Source organism: Scomber japonicus, chromosome 1 (assembly GCF_027409825.1).
Source record: "Scomber japonicus isolate fScoJap1 chromosome 1, fScoJap1.pri, whole genome shotgun sequence".
Taxonomy (NCBI): Eukaryota; Metazoa; Chordata; class Actinopteri; order Scombriformes; family Scombridae; genus Scomber; species Scomber japonicus.
The window spans coordinates 888,751-913,811 of NC_070578.1; the positions used below are offsets into that span (position 1 = coordinate 888,751).

At 44.7% G+C, this 25,061-nt stretch overlaps 1 protein-coding gene across 1 annotated transcript in view; it reads left to right on the top strand.

Annotated features, from left to right (window-relative positions):
- The window catches only part of LOC128361162 (mucin-2-like), a 31,271-nt gene extending 23,828 nt beyond the window's left edge, over positions 1–7,443 (top strand). The window contains 12 exon segments of the mRNA XM_053321635.1: positions 923–1,032; positions 1,143–1,174; positions 1,260–1,428; positions 1,864–1,959; positions 2,395–2,435; positions 2,554–2,623; positions 5,387–5,571; positions 5,656–5,754; positions 6,295–6,423; positions 6,532–6,579; positions 6,742–6,854; positions 7,242–7,443. Of these exon segments, the coding sequence (XP_053177610.1) occupies positions 923–1,032; positions 1,143–1,174; positions 1,260–1,428; positions 1,864–1,959; positions 2,395–2,435; positions 2,554–2,623; positions 5,387–5,571; positions 5,656–5,754; positions 6,295–6,423; positions 6,532–6,579; positions 6,742–6,854; positions 7,242–7,443 (1,294 nt within the window).
- The last annotated feature ends 17,618 nt before the right edge of the window (positions 7,444–25,061 follow it).

Here is a 25,061-nt window from a genome sequence, read left to right on the forward strand (position 1 = left end):
GATACACAGGACTGGTTAGGATCTAATGGTTGATAATGTTCTGTGTTCTTCCAAACATCAAACTGGAAAGCTATCAACTAAGATTAAACATTTAACAATACATTTATTTGGCTGTCCTTGAGTCTTCAGGATAAGTCTTAAGTCTCAAGACCTGACCTGTAATCAAATATAAAGTCAGAGCTGCTGTTGGACAGTTCAGGCAAAAGCTTGAGGTTTAGGGTACTGCTGGGGCACAATGGTCAGGTGAAATATATAAAACATAAATATATCAAAAATGGCACTGATATGTGCAGGCAGAAACGTACTTCATAGTTTCAGGTCTGCCTGTTCAGACCACCTTTATGGTCGAGGATCACTCACATCTCTCCAAAATCCTACTTGCTTCATGCACTACTAGCCCAATGTGGCTACATTCTTTAATGACAATATTTAAATATTCAGGCGAGACACTAGGATTTAATGGTAATTGACCTTTGTGTGCTTTTCTAATTACTAACATGTTCAAATCCAATTTTATATTTGTTTATTGAAAGATATGAGGACTGTTTATCTTTGTATTGGATAAATAATGGATATGTTGCATGTAGACATAGTTATGTTCATTGTTTTTTAAAGACACAATTCATATTCATAGGAGCAATAATTCAATAAATGCACGATTGCAAGAAAAAAGCATTAGTGGTCATCAAAATATAAAAAATTAGCTGGTTTCAGAAAAATAGAGCCTAGAATGATAATGTACAGGCACTTTTGCACATTTTACTGTGTATTGTTAACTCTTATACAGATGTGTTATGTTAAGTGATTAAACATTTTTAATTCTTAGTCTCCACTCTGAGTTCCTTGTTATTTGACCATACCTCAAAACATCTCAAAGTCTTCACATCTCTATAATAACAAGTAATTCCATATCTGACGACAGATACAACAAGAAGTTCGATTTATCCACTAACTACACTGAGGAGGGTTGCTTTTGTCCTGAAGGCACCACCTTATTCAACACAGTCTATGAAACATGTGTTAAATCCTGTGGTAAGTAGGGATCCAATAGTAAACTTGGTTTGACTTGGACATAGAATATTTACATACAATATTTGTCACACCTACAAATCTAGAAATGCTTGTTTCTTTTTGAATTTCAGATTGTGTTGGACCTAATGGACAACCCAAACAGGTGAGAACTCTGCTTAACACATATATTCATCTACATTAGCAAAGCATGAGCTGTATGCCTGAACTGGTTCCTTTTTCTTAAACAGCCTGGTGAAACATGGACAAGTGACTGCAGCAACTGTGTGTGTGACAAGGATTCAATGAGTGTCCAGTGCCAGCCTATTGAGTGCCCATCAGTACAGAGTCCCAACTGCAGCGAGCCTGGCCAGCAGCTGGTCAACAAAACAGACGGCTGCTGCACAACGCAGTCATGTGGTTAGTTACAGTTTCACAGAATCAAATGTGATTCTGTCACTTTGTGATAGGAGTACACATTTGGAGACAACATTTTAGATTGAAGAATATATTGACTTTATAGGTCAAGAAAAATCAATTTGCAAAGGCATGCTTTAGATATGCCATCCCATCATGATGAACATCCTCTGCTTTTTTCCTCAGTTACCTTGCTAATATAGAGCAAACTTTTTAATCAATATTCAATGGACACATGTAACTGTCCTGCCTCACAACAATCATTTTATCCTAAATTCAAGCAGATGTAACTTTAATGTAATACTTTGTCAAGGCTTTGAAGATTAGGAAGTATAGTTCTTTAACTTATTGTTACCTCTATACTAGCAAGTAATTCAAGGCAAACTGAGGCAAATCTCAACATTCACGATAATAATTCCATTCTTTTTTACCCAACAGAATGCAACACCAACCTGTGTCCCACTCCTCCCACTTGCAAACTGGGATTCTATCTCACTGTCACTAACGACACCTGCTGCCAATCCTACAAGTGTGGTATGTGTCAACATATGATATCTGTCAAGAAATGAAATACAAAAGGTCATTTTACATGAGGAATAATGAAAAGAATGAAATTGAATTCACCACAGGACCCACCTATCTGATTTAATCAGTTGCAGAAAGGAAAGGAAGGCATTTCCATCAGCATGTATCAGTAGCACGTGCAGCTGATTTTTCATGCATTTTCAATTTAAAAGTAAAGATAAAGTATTTAATGGAATTATTGATTCAATTACCCATTTGGCTTGAGTCCAGCAATTTAGTTTGAATGTTTGTTCACAGTTTAAAGTCAGACAGTAACATCTCAAATAACTAATCCTCACATGAAGGTCTTTAAAAACCTGTTTTGGGTAAAACACTGCTTTACTCTTCACACATCTACATTACTACTCTGCTAACCTAATTCATGTATCTTTTATGTCCCTACAGAACCTAAAGGTGTATGTGTCCATGACATGACTGAGTACAAAGTAAGAACCCCCCCCCCCACACACACACACACACACACTCATACATACATACACACTGGAGCATTGTTCAGTTTCCTTAAAATCCTAGATTGATATTTGATCAATGTGTATTCTGTAGCCTGGTGAAAAAATACCCACCACACCACAAACAACATCAGAACCACCAACAGAAGCACCATCAGTAACAAGTCAACCATCTGGAACAACGGCCTCACCATCTGGATCGGGACAAACATCTAGAACAACAGCATCACCATCAGGATCAAGACAATCATCTGGAACAACAGCATCACCATCAGGATCAGGACAATCATCTGGAACAACAGCATCACCATCAGGATCGGGACAAACATCCAGTACAACAGCATCACCATCAGGATCGGGACAATCATCTGGAACAACAGCCTCACCATCAGGATCGAGACAATCATCTGGAACAACAGCATCACCATCAGGATCTGGACAAACATCTAGTACAACAGCATCACCATCAGGATCAAGACAATCATCTGGAACAACAGCATCACCATCAGGATCAGGACAAACATCTGGAACAACAGCATCACCATCAGGATCGGGACAAACATCCAGTACAACAGCATCACCATCAGGATCGAGACAATCATCTGGAACAACAGCATCACCATCAGGATCGGGACAAACATCTAGTACAACAGCATCACCATCAGGATCCGGACAGACATCTGGAACAACAGCATCACCATCAGGATCGGGACAAACATCTAGTACAACAGCCTCACCATCAGGATCGAGACAATCATCTGGAACAACAGCATCACCATCAGAATCTGGACAATCATCTGGAACAACAGCATCACCATCAGGATCTGAACAAACATCTGGAACAACAGCATCACCATCAGGATCGACACAATCATCTGGAACAACAGCATCACCATCAGGATCGGGACAAACATCTAGTACAACAGCCTCACCATCAGGATCGAGACAATCATCTGGAACAACAGCATCACCATCAGAATCTGGACAATCATCTGGAACAACAGCATCACCATCAGGATCTGAACAAACATCTGGAACAACAGCATCACCATCAGGATCGACACAATCATCTGGAACAACAGCATCACCATCAGGATCCGGACAGACATCTGGAACAACAGCATCACCATCAGGATCAAGACAATCATCTGGAACAACAGCATCACCATCAGGATCGGGACAAACATCTAGTACAACAGCATCACCATCAGGATCCGGACAGACATCTGGAACAACAGCATCACCATCAGGATCGGGACAAACATCTAGTACAACAGCATCACCATCAGGATCGAGACAATCATCTGGAACAACAGCATCACCATCAGAATCTGGACAATCATCTGGAACAACAGCATCACCATCAGGATCGGAACAAACATCTGGAACAACAGCATCACCATCAGGATCGAGACAATCATCTGGAACAACAGCATCACCATCAGGATCGGGGCAAACATCTAGTACAACAGTATCACCATCAGGATCAAGACAATCATCTGGAACAACAGCATCACCATCAGGATCAGGACAAACATCTGGAACAACAGCATCACCATCAGGAACTGGACAAACATCTAGTACAACAGCATCACCATCAGGATCGAGACAATCATCTGGAACAACAGCATCACCTTCAGGATCGGGACAATCATCTGGAACAACAGCATCACCATCAGGAACTGGACAAACATCTAGTACAACAGCATCACCATCAGGATCGAGACAATCATCTGGAACAACAGCATCACCATCAGGATCCGGACAATCATCTGGAACAACAGCATCACCATCAGGATCGGGACAAACATCTAGTACAACAGCATCACCATCAGGATCGGGACAATCATCTGGAACAACAGCATCACCATCAGGATCAGGACAAACATCTAGTACAACAGCATCACCATCAGGATCGGGACAATCATCTGGAACAACAGCATCACCATCAGGATCGGGACAAACATCTAGTACAACAGCATCACCATCAGGATCAAGACAATCATCTGGAACAACAGCATCACCATCAGGATCGGGACAATCATCTGGAACAACAGCATCACCATCAGGATCGGGACAAACATCTAGTACAACAGCATCACCATCAGGATCGAGACAATCATCTGGAACAACAGCATCACCTTCAGGATCGGGACAATCATCTGGAACAACAGCATCACCATCAGGAACTGGACAAACATCTAGTACAACAGCATCACCATCAGGATCGAGACAATCATCTGGAACAACAGCATCACCATCAGGATCCGGACAATCATCTGGAACAACAGCATCACCATCGGGATCGGGACAAACATCTAGTACAACAGCATCACCATCAGGATCGGGACAATCATCTGGAACAACAGCATCACCATCAGGATCGGGACAAACATCTAGTACAACAGCATCACCATCAGGCTCAAGACAATCATCTGGAACAACAGCATCACCATCAGGATCGGGACAATCATCTGGAACAACAGCATCACCATCAGGATCGGGACAAACATCTAGTACAACAGCATCACCATCAGGCTCAAGACAATCATCTGGAACAACAGCATCACCATCAGGATCAGGACAAACATCTAGTACAACAGCATCACCATCAGGATCGGGACAATCATCTAGTACAACAGTATCACCATCAGGATCGGGACAAACATCGAAAACAACAGCATCACCATCAGGATCGACACAATCGTCTAGAACAACAGCATCACCATCAGGATCGGGACAAACATCTAGTACAACAGCATCACCATCAGGATCGAGACAATCATCTGGAACAACAGCATCACCATCAGGATCGGGACAAACATCTAGTACAACAGCATCACCATCAGGATCGGGACAATCATCTGGAACAACAGCATCACCATCAGGATCGGGACAAACATCGCAAACAACAGCATCACCATCAGGATCGACACAATCGTCTAGAACAACAGCATCACCATCAGGATCAGGACAAACATCTGGAACAACAATGCAACCTTTCAAGCCTGGCCCCTGTCAGGAGTGTTATTGTGGCCCCAAAATGGATCCCATCACCAAGCTAAACATCATTAACTGCAAACCCGTTGTCTGCAAAACAGACTGCTCTGAAGTAAGCTTACATCAAACAAACATTTAACACACACACATTTCAAAGTTGAAGGAGCTGGCTCCATCACTGTCTCTCTGTCCCCAGGGTTATGAATATCAGACTGTACCTGGAAAGTGCTGTGGGAAGTGTGTTCAGAAGAGCTGTATTTTCACCACACCTGACAACACAACGCAAATCATTGAGGTCAGTGAGTGAGCTGTGTGAGTGTTTCCTCAGTTTTGATAGCCAACAACATAAGAAAGGGGATGCTGGCTATAGCAAGAGAATGCTTTTTACTACTTAAACAATGTATATATTTGTTAATGAAACAAACAAAAATACCTTTAAATCAAAGCTAAAGAAAAAAATATCATCTTTATCAAATTTGATGTTGTTCTTCTTAAACACCTTGGTGGAATTTAAGAAATGTAGTGACATTTGGGCCAAGTTGTGCATGTATTTGAGCCAAAAAAAGTAAATAAGGGGATTGAGCATGGCTCAGTGGGTAGCGCTCCCGCCCCCATGTGTTGAGGCTACAGTCCTCATTGCAGGTGACCCCGGGTCAAATCCCGAGTCGAGCGGTCTTATCCTGCGTGTCATTCCCCCTTCCTCTGCCTGTTTCCTGTCTCTCTCCACTGTCCTGTACATTAAAGGCAAAAAAGCCTGAAAAAATATACTTTAAAAAAGTAAATAAAATTAATTTTCTCCCTGTTGATTTAGAATTTGTTTTTCTTGTTGATACAGGTGAATGACACTTTTGTACCCCCCAATAACAAGTGTGTGAAATATACATGTGAGAAGATCAATGGACAGCTTGTTACCAAGGAGACCGAGACCACCTGTCCTCACTTTAATCCCTTGGACTGTGAACCCGTGAGTTGACCTCATTTTGTCAAAACCCAGAAACTCATACCCCTCTCCCTGTCCCTAACACATGCCGTTCATGTCTAAAACACAATATTGCATTTCGTCCTCCTCCAGGGCACCGAGACAACTGACGCCAATGGATGCTGCAAAACCTGTAAGTTAGTGGAGTCACCATACACACACACACACACACACACAATTAATAAAATGAAATTATGAACAGGACACATTTTAAGAATGGAAGTATGATTTTGGGTGATGAACCTGTGTATCATACAGCATTAAATAGAGCGTTAACCCTTGCCGTTTGTTCCAGGCAAACAGCGCAGTGTCTGTGAGGTCCAGAGTAATGAGACAGTCATCGAGGTGAATGGCTGTAAGAGCGTGCAGCCAGTCAACATGACATCCTGTGCTGGACACTGTGGAAGCTCATCTATGTGAGTTTATTTAGCATCAACTTCATCAGCATTCCACTGTAATTTGAGTTCACAGGTTGTGGAAAATCTTATTCCATCATCAAACTTGTTTTGTCTGTTTAATTATTTAATGAACCCCTCTTATGGATTGTTTGACAGCTTCTTCTGGAAAACAGCTGCAGGGCAATACTAAATACAATAAATTACAACTGCAGACATGATAACTGTTACTATATGTCATGATGTCTGCAGTTATATATGCTCATAAGTCTTAGATTTGTTGTTATTGATAAGCCATCAGCAATTATTCAAATTCTTTTTTTAATCCATTGTTTATGCTCTGTAAATATATATGGCCTTTCCCCCTAGAGGCTACATTGTCATAAGAGCTGTTGTCTGTGTGTGCAGATATTCTGCAGCGGCTAATAAGATGATGCACCAGTGTGAGTGTTGCCAAGAGGCCACCACCAGTCAGAAGCAAGTGGAGCTGACCTGTGCTGACAACTCCAAAGTCCAGCACACCTACACTGTCGTGGAAACGTGCAGCTGCAGAAAAACAGAGTGTGTGGAGGGGACCACAGCCAAACTACAGCGCCGCCGGAGACGCTGATCACTTACTTAATGCTTTACAGTAAATTATGACCAGACTGAAATCTTACAGACACTATGCAAAACTTCACCCTATCTTTACTTTTTCATGTAAAGTTTTATTTGTAGCTCGTTTTCTATTTTTCCTGTCACAACATACTACTGTGATGTAAACTTTCTTAGTTTAGAATTTCTTTGATGATAATTATTAAAATTATACTTCTGCAATATAAACATTTGCATCGACATTCTTATTGATCCCAGCTAGAATGATGAACATTAATACAGACCACCAGAAAGAGCAACATTAGCACAGGAACAGAGCAGAAAACCAAAAAAACTTAAGACTCAGTTTGTTTCACAAATATATTGATGACAATGTGACATTTTGGAGGGCACAGATTGAGCTCTAGCTAACATTGGAAATGGCAGAAGCATTCACAATGAAGTCACAAAACCAAAACAAAAAGGAAAATAAGTTTAAGACCTAGACAAAGACACATTACACTGAATAAAATGATTCAAACAGCAATAGTTTTGGAATCACAAGTGATCAGCCACAATTATTATACATCTTTTAAGCTATAAACAGCAGTGTGAATACTTGCTGTTGAAAGGGTGACGCTAAATTGGATTGCAGGTTTTAATTTTGATTAAGAAAGCAGCCAAAGGAGTATGAATCATTTGGAAAAGTGGGAAATGGTTGGGTCATTAGGACATCTAAACCAGCTGTATTGATTTTTTTTTAAAGTATGAATGGGAGTTAAAAGTTGAATGAAACATGTATGAAAGGTATTAAGGTTTAAATTGAGTATGAATGAGTGGAGTGGAAATTTATTTTGAAAAACTTTGTCCCTCGTTTCCTATTAACATACGGTGACCATTGCCGACTTTTATTTTGGAAAAAAAAGTCTCATTCTGAGCTTCCTGTTATGATAAAGTTAATCTATGGGGCTTTAAAAAAACCCAACTTGTTCTGAGTTCCCTGTTCAGATACAGTGACTTTTTCAAAAAGCTTGGCTCATAATGACTTTCCTGTTATGATAAAATTACCATCATGGGCTTTATTTTGAATATTGGAAATGACAGTGTGTGTGTGAATAACACAGACATGTGAGTCAGTTTCTGAGTCACAGGTTGCTACAGTGACAGTGCACGACAAGATAAGCAACCACATTCATATTCAGTGTCCCTAAGCCAAAATTAGTCACTGAACAACCTCTTATAACTCAAAAACTAAAAGTCACATTGAAAAAGTCAGTGTGAGCAACTAGACTTCACTGGAGATAAAATATGTATCACCATCATCTCTGTTTATGACAAGGACAGTCAGATCTCAGATAACATTGGGGTCAGTAGGACTGTTAGTACTGTAGCGACCAGAGGGGGGAGTGGTCACTCTGATTGGGACAATTTGAGCTGGTTCTCTGGTTTGAGCTCAAAGGCTCATGGGACTGTTAATGTTGAAAGGAAAGCCATGTTTTAGTAATGTTGTGTGCATGTTTAATTGTGTTATGTGAGTTTCCAGGTTATATGGCCATACATAGTGCTAAGTTTGATGTTAGCTGTAATTAACAGTGTAGCCACCGCGACTGAGTCTCCTGGTGTGTTTAATTACCTCTGGCCAGTATTCATGTACTGTGGTTGATAATTCTGATGTTGAATAAATAGCACCTCCTGTGGTCGAGCGGTGTAAGGGACGCAGGAGTAGTTTAAAGCAGGAATCTGTCTCAGTTTACCTTCTTCCACGTGAGCTCGCCACATTGGTGTCAGAAGTGGGATTTTAAAAGAGAAGAATGGAGAGACAGATTGAAGAGTTAGAGGAAGCCATTGAGCAGAACTTTAAGCTTTTGGAAAGCCTGGAACAACGACAGAGAAGACCTGCTAAAGATGAACGTTTTCCAGCCCACCCTGATGGTTCCAGTGCACCACGGCCCTATCACCCTGTAGAGGTCAGGAGTGCTACTACAGAAGAAGTCCTACCGCCTGCTGCCTCTGACCGCCCCCTAGTGACCAGGAGGGCTACTGCTGGTGACACCCTGCTACTTGCTACAGGCACTGGACGTCAACACTCCCTTGCTGCCAATGAGCCGCCACCACTGGTAACCACACCCAAGCCGTCGCACCCTGCAGCCATGCCTAAGACACCAGCCAAGCTTCCCAAGTACAACGGGGTGACACCACTGGAGCCATACCTCTCTCAAGTCCAACTAGCAGCATGGCACAGCGGCTGGAGCAACGAAGAAGCTGCAACCCACCTGGCCCTGGCATTGGAAGGAAAGGCTTTGCAGGTGCTCCTCGACATTACCCCAGCAGAGCAACGAGACCTCCAAGCCTTGACCATGGCACTACAGAGGCGATTTGGGCAGAGACTCTTTACTGACCAGAGTAGGGAGCAACTAGCCAGCCGTCACCGCCGAGAAGGAGAGAGCCTGGGTACCTTCGCTGCAGATGTGCAACTGCATGCTCAACGCGGTTACCCACAGTTTCACACGGCTGCCCAAGAGGAGCTGGCCCTCCATGCGTTCCTGCGGGGGCTCACACCAGAGAGGTTGCGTCAGCATGTCCGCCTTGCCATGCCCCAGTTTCTCAGTGAGGCTCTTCGTGAAGCTGAACGGGCTGAGGCAGTGCTCTCTACACGGTCTACTCAGCAGAAGGTTTCCGCGCTGCAACCACACGTCAGGATGGCCGACTACGATGAGGAAGAGGAGGATGCTGAAGAGGTCTGCCAAGTTCAGCCTTCACCACGACAGTCTCAGCGATGGCCTCCACCCTCCAGGCGCCGTCCCCCTCGTCAAACAGACCGCTGTTACCGATGTGATGAGCCTGGCCATGTTGCTCGAAACTGCCCAGCCCCTGCACCAAAGACCAAAGCCATCCAACCTGCGGGAAACGACAGCGGAGTGGTCTAGTGGGGGGGCCACCACTCCAGTCTCCAACCCCCCTCCGAGGCCGGTACACACTGGTCGGCTGCTTGGGTCACACCAGAGGACTGTATCTGATTTGCCAACTTGATGGCCAACCCTGCCGGGCCCTGGTAGATACGGGGTCTACCATTTCCCTGGTGCGACCTGGCATCCTCCCAAACACCATCGGCCCACTTTCAAAGGCATGGTCCCCAACTAGCACCCAACTGATGACAGTGACGGGAGAAAAAGCGGACATGAGAGGAAAGAAGGGGCTGACAATCCGGGCTGGAGGCCATGTGCTGGTGCACAAGTTCTGGCTCGCCAACATCCGAGACCCGTGTATCATTGGGCTGGACTTGCTGAAACGTTGGAGAGCCCTCGTCGATGTGTCGAAGGCAACCATCACTCTTGGCACAGAGACCTTGGCACTCCAGTCCGGCCGGCGGAAGAAGAAGCAGCCCAATGGTCCACGTACCAGTCGCCAAGCAGCGGCTGCTCTGCAGGCACCAAGCCACTGTGTTTCACCATCTGCCAGCACACCCACCAGCGTCCCTGCACAGCCGCAGCCTGCCCCAGCCTCTAGTCCAGAGCCTGCCGTCCCTCCCTCTGCCGAGACAACTGAGGCCATAAAGGACTTGTGGCAACGCAGCAAAGATGGTCTAAACCCACAGCAATGCCAAGAGCTGAAACAACTCCTCGAGGATTACATGGACATCTTCGCTGCGAGAGACGAAGACTGCAAGCATACAGGGTTGGTCCAGCATGCTATCGACACCGGCTCCGCCAAGCCCATCCGTCTACGCCCTCATCGGCTGAGTCTTGCTAAACGGCAGGTGGCAGAGGACAAGATCCGCGAAATGTTAGCTGCTGGAGTAATTGAGCCCTCCGACAGCCCATGGGCAGCCCCAGTTGTCTTGGTGAGGAAGAAGGACGGCAGCTGGCGGTTCTGTGTGGACTATCGACTCCTTAATGCCATCACAAGAAAGGACTCTTACCCGCTCCCGCGCATCGACGATGCGCTTGACTACCTCCTGGGGTCCAGCTGGTTCAGCTCACTTGACTTGCGCAGTGGCTACTGGCAGGTGGAGCTGGCCCCCGACGCAAGACCAAAGACTGCCTTCACCATCGGACAGGGGCTATGGCAGTTCCGCGTCATGCCTTTCGGGCTTTGCAACGCACCGGCTACTTTTGAGCGGCTGATGGAGAGGGTGCTGGCGGATGTACCTCGGAGTCGCTGTGTCGTGTACCTTGATGACCTGCTAGTACACGCCAATGACTTTGACAGGGCCCTGTCGAACCTGCGTGAGGTCTTCACTACCATCCGACAGGCAGGGCTGCGGCTGAACCCGGCAAAGTGTCGCCTACTGACAAGGGAGACAGAGTTCCTGGGCCACATCGTCAGTGCTCATGGTGTAGCCACCAACCCAGCTAAGGTGGCTGCTGTCCGAGACTGGCCAACCCCAACAAACATCAGCGAACTGCGAAGCTTCCTGGGCCTGGCGTCATATTACCGCCGCTTCATCAGAAGCTTTGCAACCATCGCCAGCCCACTCCACCGCCTGACCGACAAGGGCCGACCATTTGCCTGGGATGATGCCTGTGCTGCAGCCTTCACCCGGCTCAAGGAGACCCTCACTGAAGCCCCGGTCTTGGCCTACCCCGACCCCCAACAACCCTTCATCGTGGACACTGATGCCAGCAATGTGGGAATCGGGGCTGTCCTCTCACAGCAGGGAGGAGATGGGGAGCGTGCAGTGGCCTACTTCAGTCGTGCCTTGAGTCGGGCAGAAAAGAACTACTGCGTCACCCGACGCGAGCTGCTGGCAGTGGTCGTGGCACTGCGGCACTTCCGCCCATATCTGCATGGCAGCCACTTCCTCATCCGCACCGACCACGCTTCACTTACCTGGCTTCTGAACTTCAAGCACCCTGAAGGCCAGGTGGCCCGCTGGTTGGAGGCCCTCCAAGGGTACGACTTTGAGATCCAGCATCGAGCAGGGCGGCATCATGGCAACGCTGATGCACTCTCCAGGCGGCCCTGTGCAGCGTTGGAGTGTCGTTACTGTCAGCGGCAAGAGGAACGGGGCCAGTTGACAGCAGTGGTGGCAGCTGTTGATCTCACCACCAATGAGGAGGGGTGGCTCCCAATGACTACTCAGCAGCTGAGGCAACAGCAAGAGGCAGACACCACCCTGGCGCTGCTGAGAGGCTGGTTGGAGGCGGGGCAGCGCCCTGCATGGACAGAGGTGTCAGCACTGGGGCTTGAAATGAAGGCCTATCACTCCCAATGGGGCAACTTCGAGCTTCACAACGGGTTGGTTTACCGGAGATGGCAGGCCTCCGGACGGGGAAATGACCTCCTGCAGCTACTAGTGCCCCGGGCGCTCCGCCCGCAGGTTCTCCAGACCGTCCATGGTTCGGTGGGGGCAGGGCACTATGGGAACGCCAAGACCCTCAAGCGCCTCAGGGAGCGGTTCTACTGGCCTGGCTGCCGACGAGATGTGGAGCTGCACGTGCACTGCTGCGACTCCTGCACCGCCCAGAAAGGACCAACTCGGCACTCCCATGCCCCACTACAGCAATACTTGGTGGGGGCCCCAATGGAGCGAGTTGGAGTGGACATCCTTGGGCCCTTCCCAGTCACCGACTCCGGCAACCGATATGTCCTCGTGGCCATGGATTACTTCACGAAGTGGCCCGAGGCATATGCGGTGCCAGATCAGAGCGCCACCACAACAGCAGAGAGGTTGGTGGAGGAAATGTTTGCCCGTTTCGGGGTCCCCGCCGAGCTCCACAGTGACCAAGGGCGGAACTTCGAGTCCCAAGTCTTCGGTGAGGTCTGTCGACGGCTGGGGGTGAACAAGACAAGGACGACGCCGCTCCACCCTCAAAGCGATGGGCTAGTGGAGCGTTTCAATCGCACCCTGGCCACTCAGCTCGCCATCCTCACCAGCCAACACCAGCGCGACTGGGACCGCCACCTACCCCTGGTCCTGTGGTCCTATCGGACTGCCGTCCAGGAGTCTAGCCAGTGCACGCCGGCTGCCCTCATGTTCGGGCGGGAGCTCCGTACACCAGTCGACTTGGTGTTTGGCGCTCCGCCTGAACCCGAGATTGCTGGGGGAAAAGAGATGGACTACTTTCGTAGGCTGAGGGATCGTCTTCAGGTGGTCCACGACTACACCCGCCAGGCCCAGGCCAACTCTGGGGTACGGCAGAAGAGGGCCTATGATACGCGATGCCAGGGGCAGGCCTTCATACCAGGGGACAAGGTATGGATCTATTGTCCTGTCCGCAAGAAGGGGGTTTCCCCCAAGCTCCGCAGCCACTGGCAAGGGCCCGGCGAGGTCTTGGATCGATTGTCTGAGGTGGTGTACCGGGTGCGCATGCCCGGTCGGGGGCGCAAGGTGGTGCTGCACCGGGACAGACTCTCACCCTACCGACCTCTTGCCCCGCTTTCAGTTGGAGAGGGGGACAGTAGCAGCCTCCCACAGGACGATCAGGGTGCCTCTCCTCAAGTTGCTCCCCCTTTGAGCCCCAGACGGCCTGCTCGCCAACGGCGGCAGCCCGGACATTTGAAAGACTTTGTGTTGAGTGATGGGGTTGCCGAGGACGGCTGACCCCTCAGGTGGGGGCTATGTAGCGACCAGAGGGGGGAGTGGTCACTCTGATTGGGACAATTTGAGCTGGTTCTCTGGTTTGAGCTCAAAGGCTCATGGGACTGTTAATGTTGAAAGGAAAGCCATGTTTTAGTAATGTTGTGTGCATGTTTAATTGTGTTATGTGAGTTTCCAGGTTATATGGCCATACATAGTGCTAAGTTTGATGTTAGCTGTAATTAACAGTGTAGCCACCGCGACTGAGTCTCCTGGTGTGTTTAATTACCTCTGGCCAGTATTCATGTACTGTGGTTGATAATTCTGATGTTGAATAAATAGCACCTCCTGTGGTCGAGCGGTGTAAGGGACGCAGGAGTAGTTTAAAGCAGGAATCTGTCTCAGTTTACCTTCTTCCACGTGAGCTCGCCACAGTACTTTCTGTTATTTTTGGGCAATTTATTATAATTCTTTTATGATTCTTATTTTAATGAAAGTAACATTGGATGAAAGGCCAAAATGTGTTAATGTGTTGAATATTTTTGATAATAATTGTAGGCCTGTTTGTGACATCGAGCACAGTCCAGCATAAACATTAGGAGTCAGCCTCTGACGACTATCAACATGCACAGCACATTTCATGGAAGCCTGGGGTCGTATTTACAAAGGATCTAATTTGGCTTATCATCAACGAACTTAATCACTATGTCCACTGTGATTGGTTGACAGGTCTGTGTCAGTGAATGTGAAATGAAACAATGAATATAGGCAAGGCAAGACAAGACAGTTTTATTTATATAGCGCATTTCATACACAATGGCAACTCAATGTGCTTTACGTAAATGAGAAACATTAAAACATACAATTAACCCCCCCCCCCCCAACCCTAACCCTAACCCCCCCCCCCCCCCCCCCCCCATAATAATAACAAAGTACAGAAAAATAGAAAGACATAAATATAATGCTAGAATAGAGCATTAAATATTAGGTTGCAGCATAAAATAATAAATTAGCTTTAAAATCATTAAAAGGACATCGAGTGCAAATGAAAGGTTAAAATGTAAAGTGCTTTAAAAGAGCTCAATCATAAGCACAGGAGAAGAGAAATGTTTTTAACCTGGATTTAAAAATGTTCACAGTTGGGGCTGATTTCAGTTCTGCTGGTAGTTTGTTCCAGTTGTGTGCAGCATAACAGCTAAAAGCTGCTTCACCATGTTTTGTTTGAACTCAGGGCTCAACTATCTGACCTGAATCAGTAGATCAGTAGATCTCAGATCAAATGCAGAACAATAAACCTGATGTTACCTGTCAGCTCCTGTTTAAGCAGAAGACACAACACAGTGGTTATATTGGTGCCGTGACTTGTCCATGACTAAGCCGGACCGCGTGGATGTCTTCGCATTACTGCATCGTTTTGGAGCATTCTCTTCTGTGTTTGACTGTCAGGTTTATTTGGCTCCTAACAGCTATATTCTCTGTGGATTGTTATTTTATCTGAGTGTGGTTTTAACCATCAGGTATGAGTTTCAGTAAGTTTGATACCTTTTGATGAGTTAGAGGGATGCACAGCACACCTGCTCCATTTTCACTGGGTTACCATAAGGTGGGGGATAAGACTGTTTCCATTAACATTCAATAACCTAAACTTCTTCCCCGGAGTTGTCTGTACTTTCTCGTCTTACAGGTAATCTGGGCCTGTTGATGTCCGGATGACAGATTCCAGTCCCGGACCTTCTTGCTCATTGTTAATTTTCATTGTGCTTCTCTCCTCTATCCTTCCTTTCTCTCCTCTCAACCCCAACCAGTCGAGGCAGATGGCCGCTCACTACTGGTCACTCAGCGAGAAGTCAAAGACCCACCTGCATTCCGGCGGGAGAGTTCAGATACATTGACCGTCGATGAATCAGACTGATTGGAATGCTAGAGAAAGTGTTGCTTCAGGGCCGTGCTCGAGCCAATAAAAACCCACATAGCAACAACAGGCTTCCCAAAATTGAGGGCTTAACTGACATGCCATGTTCTGTAAAGATGGCTCTCACTCAGCCCTCACACACTGTCGAGAGAACAGGCTGTGTTTCCTGTGTCACTTAACTGGCCATTCAAGATGCAACTGCCCAGAGGGGAGGCGCCCTCCTCTCTATGGCCAGCAGGTAAACTAAATGATCTGCATGCAGGGGAGGACAGCGCAGATCATGTGAGTGAACCTCCCACCCTGGATTTGACAGACATTGATGATTATGAAACATTGTGTCACACCTACAGCAGCAAAGTCTCATCACATAAAACACTGATTGACTCCCAAAGACTGATGAATTGTTCTACACAGATATGACTACTGATGGTGGCAGTGTTCTCAGAGGATTAGTGGACAGTGGATCTATGGCATATACTGTGAGTGTGACAGCTGACCCAAAACTTTCACAGTCTGTCCCAGACATTGAAAAAATATCTGCTGAGGATTTTGTCATTGTTGGTTGTGGCAGTCAACTTGTCACACCCTCTGCCAAATTCACTATTCTTAAAATCAAAAACATTAAAACTCTCAGACCTGGTTCATTTTCAAACAGCACAAATCATGCACAAAGCAATAAACAATATACTTCCTGGAAATATTCAAAAATAGTTTTTTAATAGAGTTAAGCATTATAATCTGAGGGAGAGGTTCAATTTAAAACATCAGCAGGCAAGCACAACATTAAAAAGTTTTTGTGTTTCTCTTTGTGGAGTGAGGTTGTGGAACAGATTGGGTGTGGAGCTCAAGCAATGTCCTAGCATGACCCAGTTTAAAAAGCGGTACAGTCACATGGTTTTCATGAGGTACAGGGAGGAAGAAGGGCTTTAACAATCAGGTGTTTTCATAAATACTGTAAATTATGTATTTGTTCACTTATTTATTTATTTTTCTCTGTTTTTGTAAATATGTATGGGAAGACTGATTAATTGAGTAGTGGAGAAGGGGTAAGCTTAAATAAGCATATGCTTCATCCTACTCCTTTTTGGACATGTTGGGTTCACATTATTATTGTTGTTTTGACTATTGTCTTGTTTTGACTATTTTCATCGGTTTGTTTGTTTGTTTGTTTCTCAGATTATTTTTTTGTGTTACTCATACATGTTCAAAATAAAAGCAAAGCGAAGGAGACAGTTAGAGGCCAAAACATCACATCTCCAGTGAACAATGCTGAGGTTGATCATTGTCTCTGCTGTCTTCCTCAAACGACAGGGCAGATGGAGCAGTGCCACACAGAATCGGCACTGCTAAATGTGTCACCCTGCAGCTAGACTGCCTGCTTCTGATGTCTCTGCAGTAGGTAACACAGTCATCATTGAACCCACCCAGTCCAAGTCCAGACCTACACAAATTCTGGTAGGTCACTTCCTTATGGGTGGGTACCAGGCAAAATAGTGAATCCCACTGAAAAACCGCTGTAATGGGAATTCTTATTATTCATCTTCTCTGACACAAATGAGTAACTATGTCATTTGATTAGGTGTATGTGTGTGTCATAATCTGCTGACCATGACACCACTCATGTTACATGAAATGCTGATTGAGTGAACATCATTGAACACTGAGTGAACATCATGTATGTTATAATCTACTGACTAACATTGTCCTGATTGTACACACATTAAGACGTGACTATTGTGCTTACATTGTTCTGATGATAAAACAAGGTCATCCTTTCACAAGATAATGTATTGTATATAATCTGACTATTTCCTCTGCTCTGGGCTCGCTGTGCCATCTCACGGTTGAGACAGCAAGGAGTCCATCTGCAGACGACTGAATAAACTAGAGAAAGACAAGGAACGATTTCTTGATACAAAATACTGCGAGAACACTGCTCACTCTTAAAAAGAATTCAGAAGTTGTAGATGTATCCCCCTGTCTTTCTGTGCAGGACTTACCTGAACCAGAACGCGTCCAATCCAGTGCGCAGTACACGCAGAACTCATCACCTGCACCAAGGTCAGAGGAAGAAATATCACACGTCCTGAGTGATATGGGCCTGCAGGATTTGGACCTCTCATTTTGTGAAGTCTCCCTTGAGTGGAAAGATAAACTGCTGCAGATCATTGAGCAGTTTGAGTCCATCTTTTCAAGGCACAAAATGGACTGCGGTGAGGCGACAGTCTTTGTCCACAGAATCAGCTTAGTGGATGACAAGCCCTTCAGACTTCCATACAGTCGGGTCCCACCATGCCACTATGATAAGCTAAGGACTGCTCTGAATGATATAGAGGAATTGAGGATAATTTGAAAGTCCCAGAGTGAATATTCATCTCCCCTTGTCCTGGTTGTCAAGCCGAATGGTGATCTTTGCATCTGTAATGACTTCAGGTGGTTGAACGCAAGAACAGTGAAGGATGCACATCCGTTGCCTCACCAGACAGCCGCACTCGCTGCACTGGGCTGCATTTGTTCCTTTCCACTATGGACCTCACGCCAGGGTTCTTCAATGCTGGACTTCATGAGGATGTCAAAAAATACACAGGGTTCTTCTACCCATTCAGTCTCCATGAATAGAACAGGATGTCCCAAGGCGTAACTAACAGTCACTAGCCTGTTATGTTACCTGGATGACTATATGGTCTATGCTCCATCTGAACATGTTGCGCTTGAGCGTCTGCAGTTGGTTTTCTCATGCCTTGCTGCCAACAACGTGAAGCTCTCGCCCAAGAAATGCCACTTTCTTCGCCGGTTGGTAAAGTTTTTGGGACACATCATAATGTGAGGATGGTGTTAAAACAGGCCAGAGTAAAGTACAGGTTATCAATGATGTGCAGGAAGCTGACCTAATGGAGTCTAATGAAGAAACACTGCACTAAGAAAATCCAATATTTCTTAGGAATGTTTCTCTACCACCATCTTTTCATTGAGGGATGCTCTGCTAAAGCTATGCCACTCTTCAGCCTAGTGGCTGAGCCTGCTGCTCCACATAAGAGGGGTAGAGGCCATAAACCTAAATTCAAAAAAGGTCATGTGAATCTGTCTCCAACTGACTGGACTGATGAGTGCAGAGATGCATTCAGAACTTTGAAACATGAGCTTGAGCACAGTGTCACATTATCCCATCCAGATTTTAGTGCACCATTCATCCTCGCAGTTGATGCCTCTTTTGATGGCCTGGGAGCTGTCCTCTCACAGTTGCCTCCTGATGGAAAAATTGCCAGACCAGTGGTGTTTGCCAGCAAAACACTCTCCCAAGTTTATCCATTGGCTGAAAGGGCAACATTTCACAGTCTGGACTGATACTAACCCATTCACATACATCTTGACTAAGCCTAGGTTAGATGCATGTGAACAGAGATGGGTTTCAAAGCTTGCAGCATACAGTTTTGACTTGAACTATGTCCCTGGCACAAATAATGTGGTTGCTGATGCACTAAGTAGAGAGCCATTTGTCCAGTCATGCATAGGCCACTGCCTTGTAACTGAGCCTTATGTTTTGCTACTGAACCAAGTCAATGGAATGGTAGATAGGACAGTGCAGGATGCGTTTAGATGTACTACTAACTGCCAGTTAGTTGTTGATCAGTCTGAGGAGAAGGCTGTCACCTTGCCTACTCCTCAGGGGTCTCTGCATTCACAGAACGTGTCAGCTGTGTTGGAAGCACATGACTCTGGAGGTGTCAGCCGAGTGAGAGGCACGGGACCAGCTATTCCCCAGCTTATCAGTATCGACCAAGCTGCCTCTCTACCAAGGAGTGAACTGGTTAACCTACAAGAGCAGGATGATGTTTTGGGCAGAGTTTTCTTCTACATCCAGTGTCACAGGAGGCCCACTAGGTGTGAACGTGCTGGTGAGTCTCGTGATGAAACTGTTGAGACACTGGCCCAAACTCTCCATCAAGGACTCCAGTTCATTGTTCCAGACTCCCTGAAAGCTCAAGTCCTCCATGGCCTCCATTACTCAGCTGTCATCAGGGGCAGGCTCGTACACTTTCCCTGGCCAGGCAGAGGTTCTTTTGGATAGGGATGGAACAAGACATCATCAACCATGTGAGGAACTGCTTTAGCTGTGTTGTGGGGAAAACCCCAGAGCCTCATGACCGTGCTCCCCTTGAAAGCATACATAGCTCTGAACCAATGGAGTTAGTATGTATTGACCAGGGAGCCAATTTCGAAAGCAAACTCATCAAAGAGCTCCTAGAGATGGCCATCCTATGGGGAATGGGGTTGTGGAACGATACAACAGAACTCTCTGGAACATGATAAGGGCCGTGCCTCCCCATTCCAAAGCAAGATGTCCACAAATGCTGCAGATGCTGACGTTCTGTTACAACTGCACAGAGCATGAGACAACAGAGTTTGCCCCCTTCTTTCTCATGTTTGGGAGAATTCCATGGTTGCTAGTTGATTTTGTATTCCAGCATGCCCTCCCCAGCGATGCTGTTGTTGACCATCATGAATTTGTCTCTCGCTTGAAACGTGACTTGTCTGAAGCTGCACGCATTGCCCAGCAGAACAGTCGGATGGAACAGGCTTGTCAGGCAAAGAACTACAACCGCAGGGCGAAAGTTCACCTCTCACAGTTGGTGACAGAGTCTTGCTTGCAAATCATGGCGAGAGAGGGAAGAGGAAAATTGCAGACAAGTGGGAATCAACAGTTTATGAAGTGGTGTCTGTGAGGCCTGGAATCAATGTTTACTACATCAGAGATCCTGTGACGTCAAGAGAGAAAGTTGTTCACAGAAACCTCCTACTCCCTGTCAGTTTTCTCCCTGCAGGAGATGATGACATATTGGATTCGAGCCGCTCATCTGTTGCTGGAAGTGGAGAATGTGAACCAAAAATTCAAGCCTCGTCAGAGGTCCAGGGTTTTCTCTGCAGAGAGAGTGGGATACCCAGTTGCACTAAAGACTAATGCATTGATCTGATTTGGACTGAGTAAGATCAGTGTAGGTGGTGGGAGTCATATTTAAATAGACCTCTTTGTTGTGAGATTGGCTGTGATTGGTGTGTGACTGATAAGGTATGCTGATCCAATCAGAGGCAGTCAGCTGATTACAGCTGGGGAGTATGACTTCCCTGTCCTGCATGAAATAACAATGCTTCATTTTTATAAATTTCAGGGCCATAGAATTAGATCTTGAATATGTACCAAGCAGTTTTACTAAAATAAATAATATAAAAACATCTGCAGCATGTAAGTAAAAAAAATGTAGCAAGAGTGTAACTGGTCTAGGTAGCAAGTAAATTGCTCGTTGTAATATTTTACATACATTCAAGTTAAGTCAATTTGATCCATATAGCACCAACACACTTCCAATTACCTCCAGTACAAAAAAAGGATTTATTTTATCTTTCAACTAATAACAATCATTCACACATGAATGCATATGACACTGCTTTTGTTTTTAATCCCTCAGTTTACAGTAGTTACAGTATATGTATTCCAAGAGTTTAAAATACAAATTCATTGTTGAATATTGTTGAAATCAGTATCTGTCTTTAAGAAACAATGTCAAAATTTAAACATTTGTAAATAATAATACATTTCACTTGGTTGAGTATTCACTGCTCTGTTGGAAACTCCAATCTATTTTACTCAGCTTCTTCATGTATGGTGTCGCTTTGCAAGTTATACCAGGCAACACAAAATCTCAGAATTTTATCAGATTTTGGTGCCAAGTCATTTGGCGCGACCTGTGGAATTTTTCTGAATTCTGAATGAATTTATCATTACTCATAAGCTGTGGAAATGAATATTTTTAGGCCATAGGGTTTTCAGGGCTGGAGGAGCATGTTTGGTTATTAGCAATAATTAATTGTAGCCCAGTCTAAATTACTTAATTAAGACTAATAAATAAATATGAGAGAGAAGTAGGTACCCACCAGTCATCAAACTTTTGACAGGTCCCAATCAGAAGCTGCCACGTCATAAGTGGGCGTATCCCCCGCCCCCTTATGGTTAGCCAATGAAATGTTGCCACGTCACCGGAAGTCCCGCCTTATTGACGTATGTTGTGTGAACTTTGTGTGAACTGTATGAAAATAGGGTTAGGGTTTATGATAGGTCATGATCCTAATGATATGGTATCATGTGTTAAAACTAATGTTGTGGGATGAACAATGTATGAAGTGTTGAGTGTTCCTGAAGTGGCGTCAATGTTGTAAGCTTGTTGTAAATGATTCCAAAATAGTATAAAGAAACAAAGAAGTCCATGCAGACATATAGGGACCTTAATGATATGGTATCATGTGTTAAATATCATTTTGTGAACTGCAAAAATGAACAGTGCTCCTGAAGTGGTGTCAATGTTGTAAGCATGTTGTAAACTATTCCGAAATAGTACAAAGAAACACAGAAGTCCATGCACACATATAGGGAGCCTAATGATATGGTATCATGTGTTAAAAATCATTTTGGGGGATGAAACTATTCCAGTTCCAGTCTCGAATAGTTGTCAATCGTTAAATACCCTCAGGGAACAGCTGTATAAAAGAGTAAAGAGCATATGTCTCTTTACATAGAGACATATGCCGAAGCATTGTGTTGAGTTGTTTACGTCCGTATCAGCATCGTTAAATCACCTCGTTAGCAACATGTCTTACTGCGGTAATAAACGTTCAATTGATGCAAGCGCATTTAAAGACGGTTTCATCTTTAAACATCAGTTTAGACTGAGTAAAGCAAAAGACAAGATGCAAGACATTTCTACCCAGGATGAGGAGCCGCATCGTGGTAAGTCAATTTTTTATTTTTTTTTGTTCAGTTCAGTTGTTTGATTGTTTTAAAGATTTAAAAATGTTTGAGATTTTTTTTTTTTTTAGCTGATCTCTCTGTGATCTCTCTCTCTCTCTCCTAAAGTGACTCCTGATGAGTTTGAAAATATAAATCTCACCCAATCTGATTACGGTACGTTTTATTTTTCACTGACACAAGTTTTTTTTAATTTTTTTTTATTACCTTTGTGTATGTTTGTCTATACAAGTAAAGTATAGTGTGATATTTACTTACAGACTCGCTGGATCGGAGCTGTGAAAGTTTTTACAGCGGTAGAAGGAATCCTTGCGTGTACTATGGTGCTTTGCAGTTGGAAGATACTTCTGAAGAAGAAGAGGAGAGGAACGTCTTATCCAACCGGCAGATAGTTGAATCTTCTCCGGTTCCTGAACGTTTGATTCAAGTCCACAGTTGCTCAAGAAATCCGAATAAAGAAAGACTATTAATCCGTGCTTTGTCAGACGAAAATATCCAAACTCTACAAACTGTGCCTGCATCCCCAACGATCCGTGGTTTGTCAGACGAAAATATCCAAAGTCAGCCTGCTTCCACATCGTTGGATCCTGATCCGGTGCCGGACGAACACGGAGGTTAGTTTTTTTTTTTAATGTTATTATTGTTTAATGTTTTTATTTACATTCTGTATATCACACACGCTGGCGCGTGTAGACTTTAAATGACCGGATATGATGTATGTTTCAACTTGCTCGGCAAATCTAGCACCCCTTATGGTGCGGAGTGGTACATGCGTGCAATGTATGAATGTTTAAAAAATATATATACTTTTTGTCTGTTTTACAGCAGAAAGAGTTGTACAGTCTGAACCTGCTGAAACTTCTTTGTCACCTGTGAGGAGAGTTGAAGGTAATTATTTTTTTATTTATCTTTAAATGACCGGATATGATGTATGTTTCAACTTGCTCGCCAAATCTAGCGCCCCTTATGGTGCGGAGTGGTACATGCGTGCAATGTATGAATGTTTAAATAAATGAAGTGATGATTGTTAAACTTGTGAACCACGTCTCTTGCCCTCACTTAGTGTAACGTCCATGTGTGCCTTCTCTATTATTACATATTTAGAATTCCCTGGGTGAAATTCCCAGGGTGGCATTGTCGGTCCTCATTCCAAGGTTAATCAATTTGGATCTTGAGGAAGAATCAGAGTTCTCCCTCGTATCGCCACAAATAGACATGTTGCCATGAAAACTTCACCTCTCCTCTCTTCTTAAACAACCGCTTATGAAAAGCATGTGTAATGCGGCCCGTGCATTCCTGCACCTGCTTTTTCACCTCAGTAATTGTTAGTTGCACAACGTCGATTTTCTTGTAAAGACCACTTTTCAATGAAAATATGGCTTTCATGATATCTTCGTTGGTTTTCTCGTCTGATTTGGATGCTTCACCGGCATCTTCTTCCTCGACGTCCTCTTCCTCCACGAGTGATATGGTGTCTCCTTGTTGAGGCTTTTGTTTGACTTTGCTTAAGTTGAGTTCTGGTTAATTTTGCAGGATTTATTACAAGCTAGCAGCAGAGCTCAAAAAATCGTGACCACCTAGCCTCTCACCATAACCGGAAGTCCCTGCTTTGTATTTTCACTTGCATTTTGAAGCTATCCTTTATAATCCTGAATTTCCATTTGCAGGCAAACAATCTGTTCATTAATGTCCTTAAGGCTCACAGTTGAAGCCTGTGTACCTTCCATATTCCTTTACCGTTTCAGTTTTCAGACCAACTTCTGCCACTTGCTGTCTGTTGTGGATATGAACCTTGAAGCGTTGAGACCGTGTTGTGCAGCATGGCGGCGGATGGTCAAGCTCTTACTGTAGCGCCAGTTGAAATTAAGGAAGCTTTTACTGGTGGTGGTCTGAAGTATTTTATTCCTTTCGGCAATTCTTTATGACCTTTAACACCAACAACGTAAGAGCTAAAATAAAAACAAATAAAAAACCATTCATCTATAATTAGCTTGTAGCATTTAGCTTCACTTTACATAAAATTAAAGTAAATTTTAACACAAACATAAATATACCATAAGCCTTTACCTTGCCACTTTCAACCGGGCTAATAAATTACTTTTGTAGTTTAGTCCAACACCGTAGTTATTTTCCATCCGTGAATTTCCTTTTATCCATGTGTGCTTGTTTACCTTTTTCTATCATTTTACGTCAATTGACTTAGATACTGACACAAGACCAGAGACCTGTAGCCTATTTCTCATCAAGACTTGACTCGGTTGCTGCAGGACTTGCTACATGTCTAAGAGCTGTGGCAGCTGCAGAAAAAGCTGTGATAGCCTCACGTGACATTGTAGGCTATGCTGATCTCACCCTACTGATACCAAATTCTGTTTCAGTGATTTTACTTGAACAGAATACTTCCCACCTGTCAACAGCAAGGTG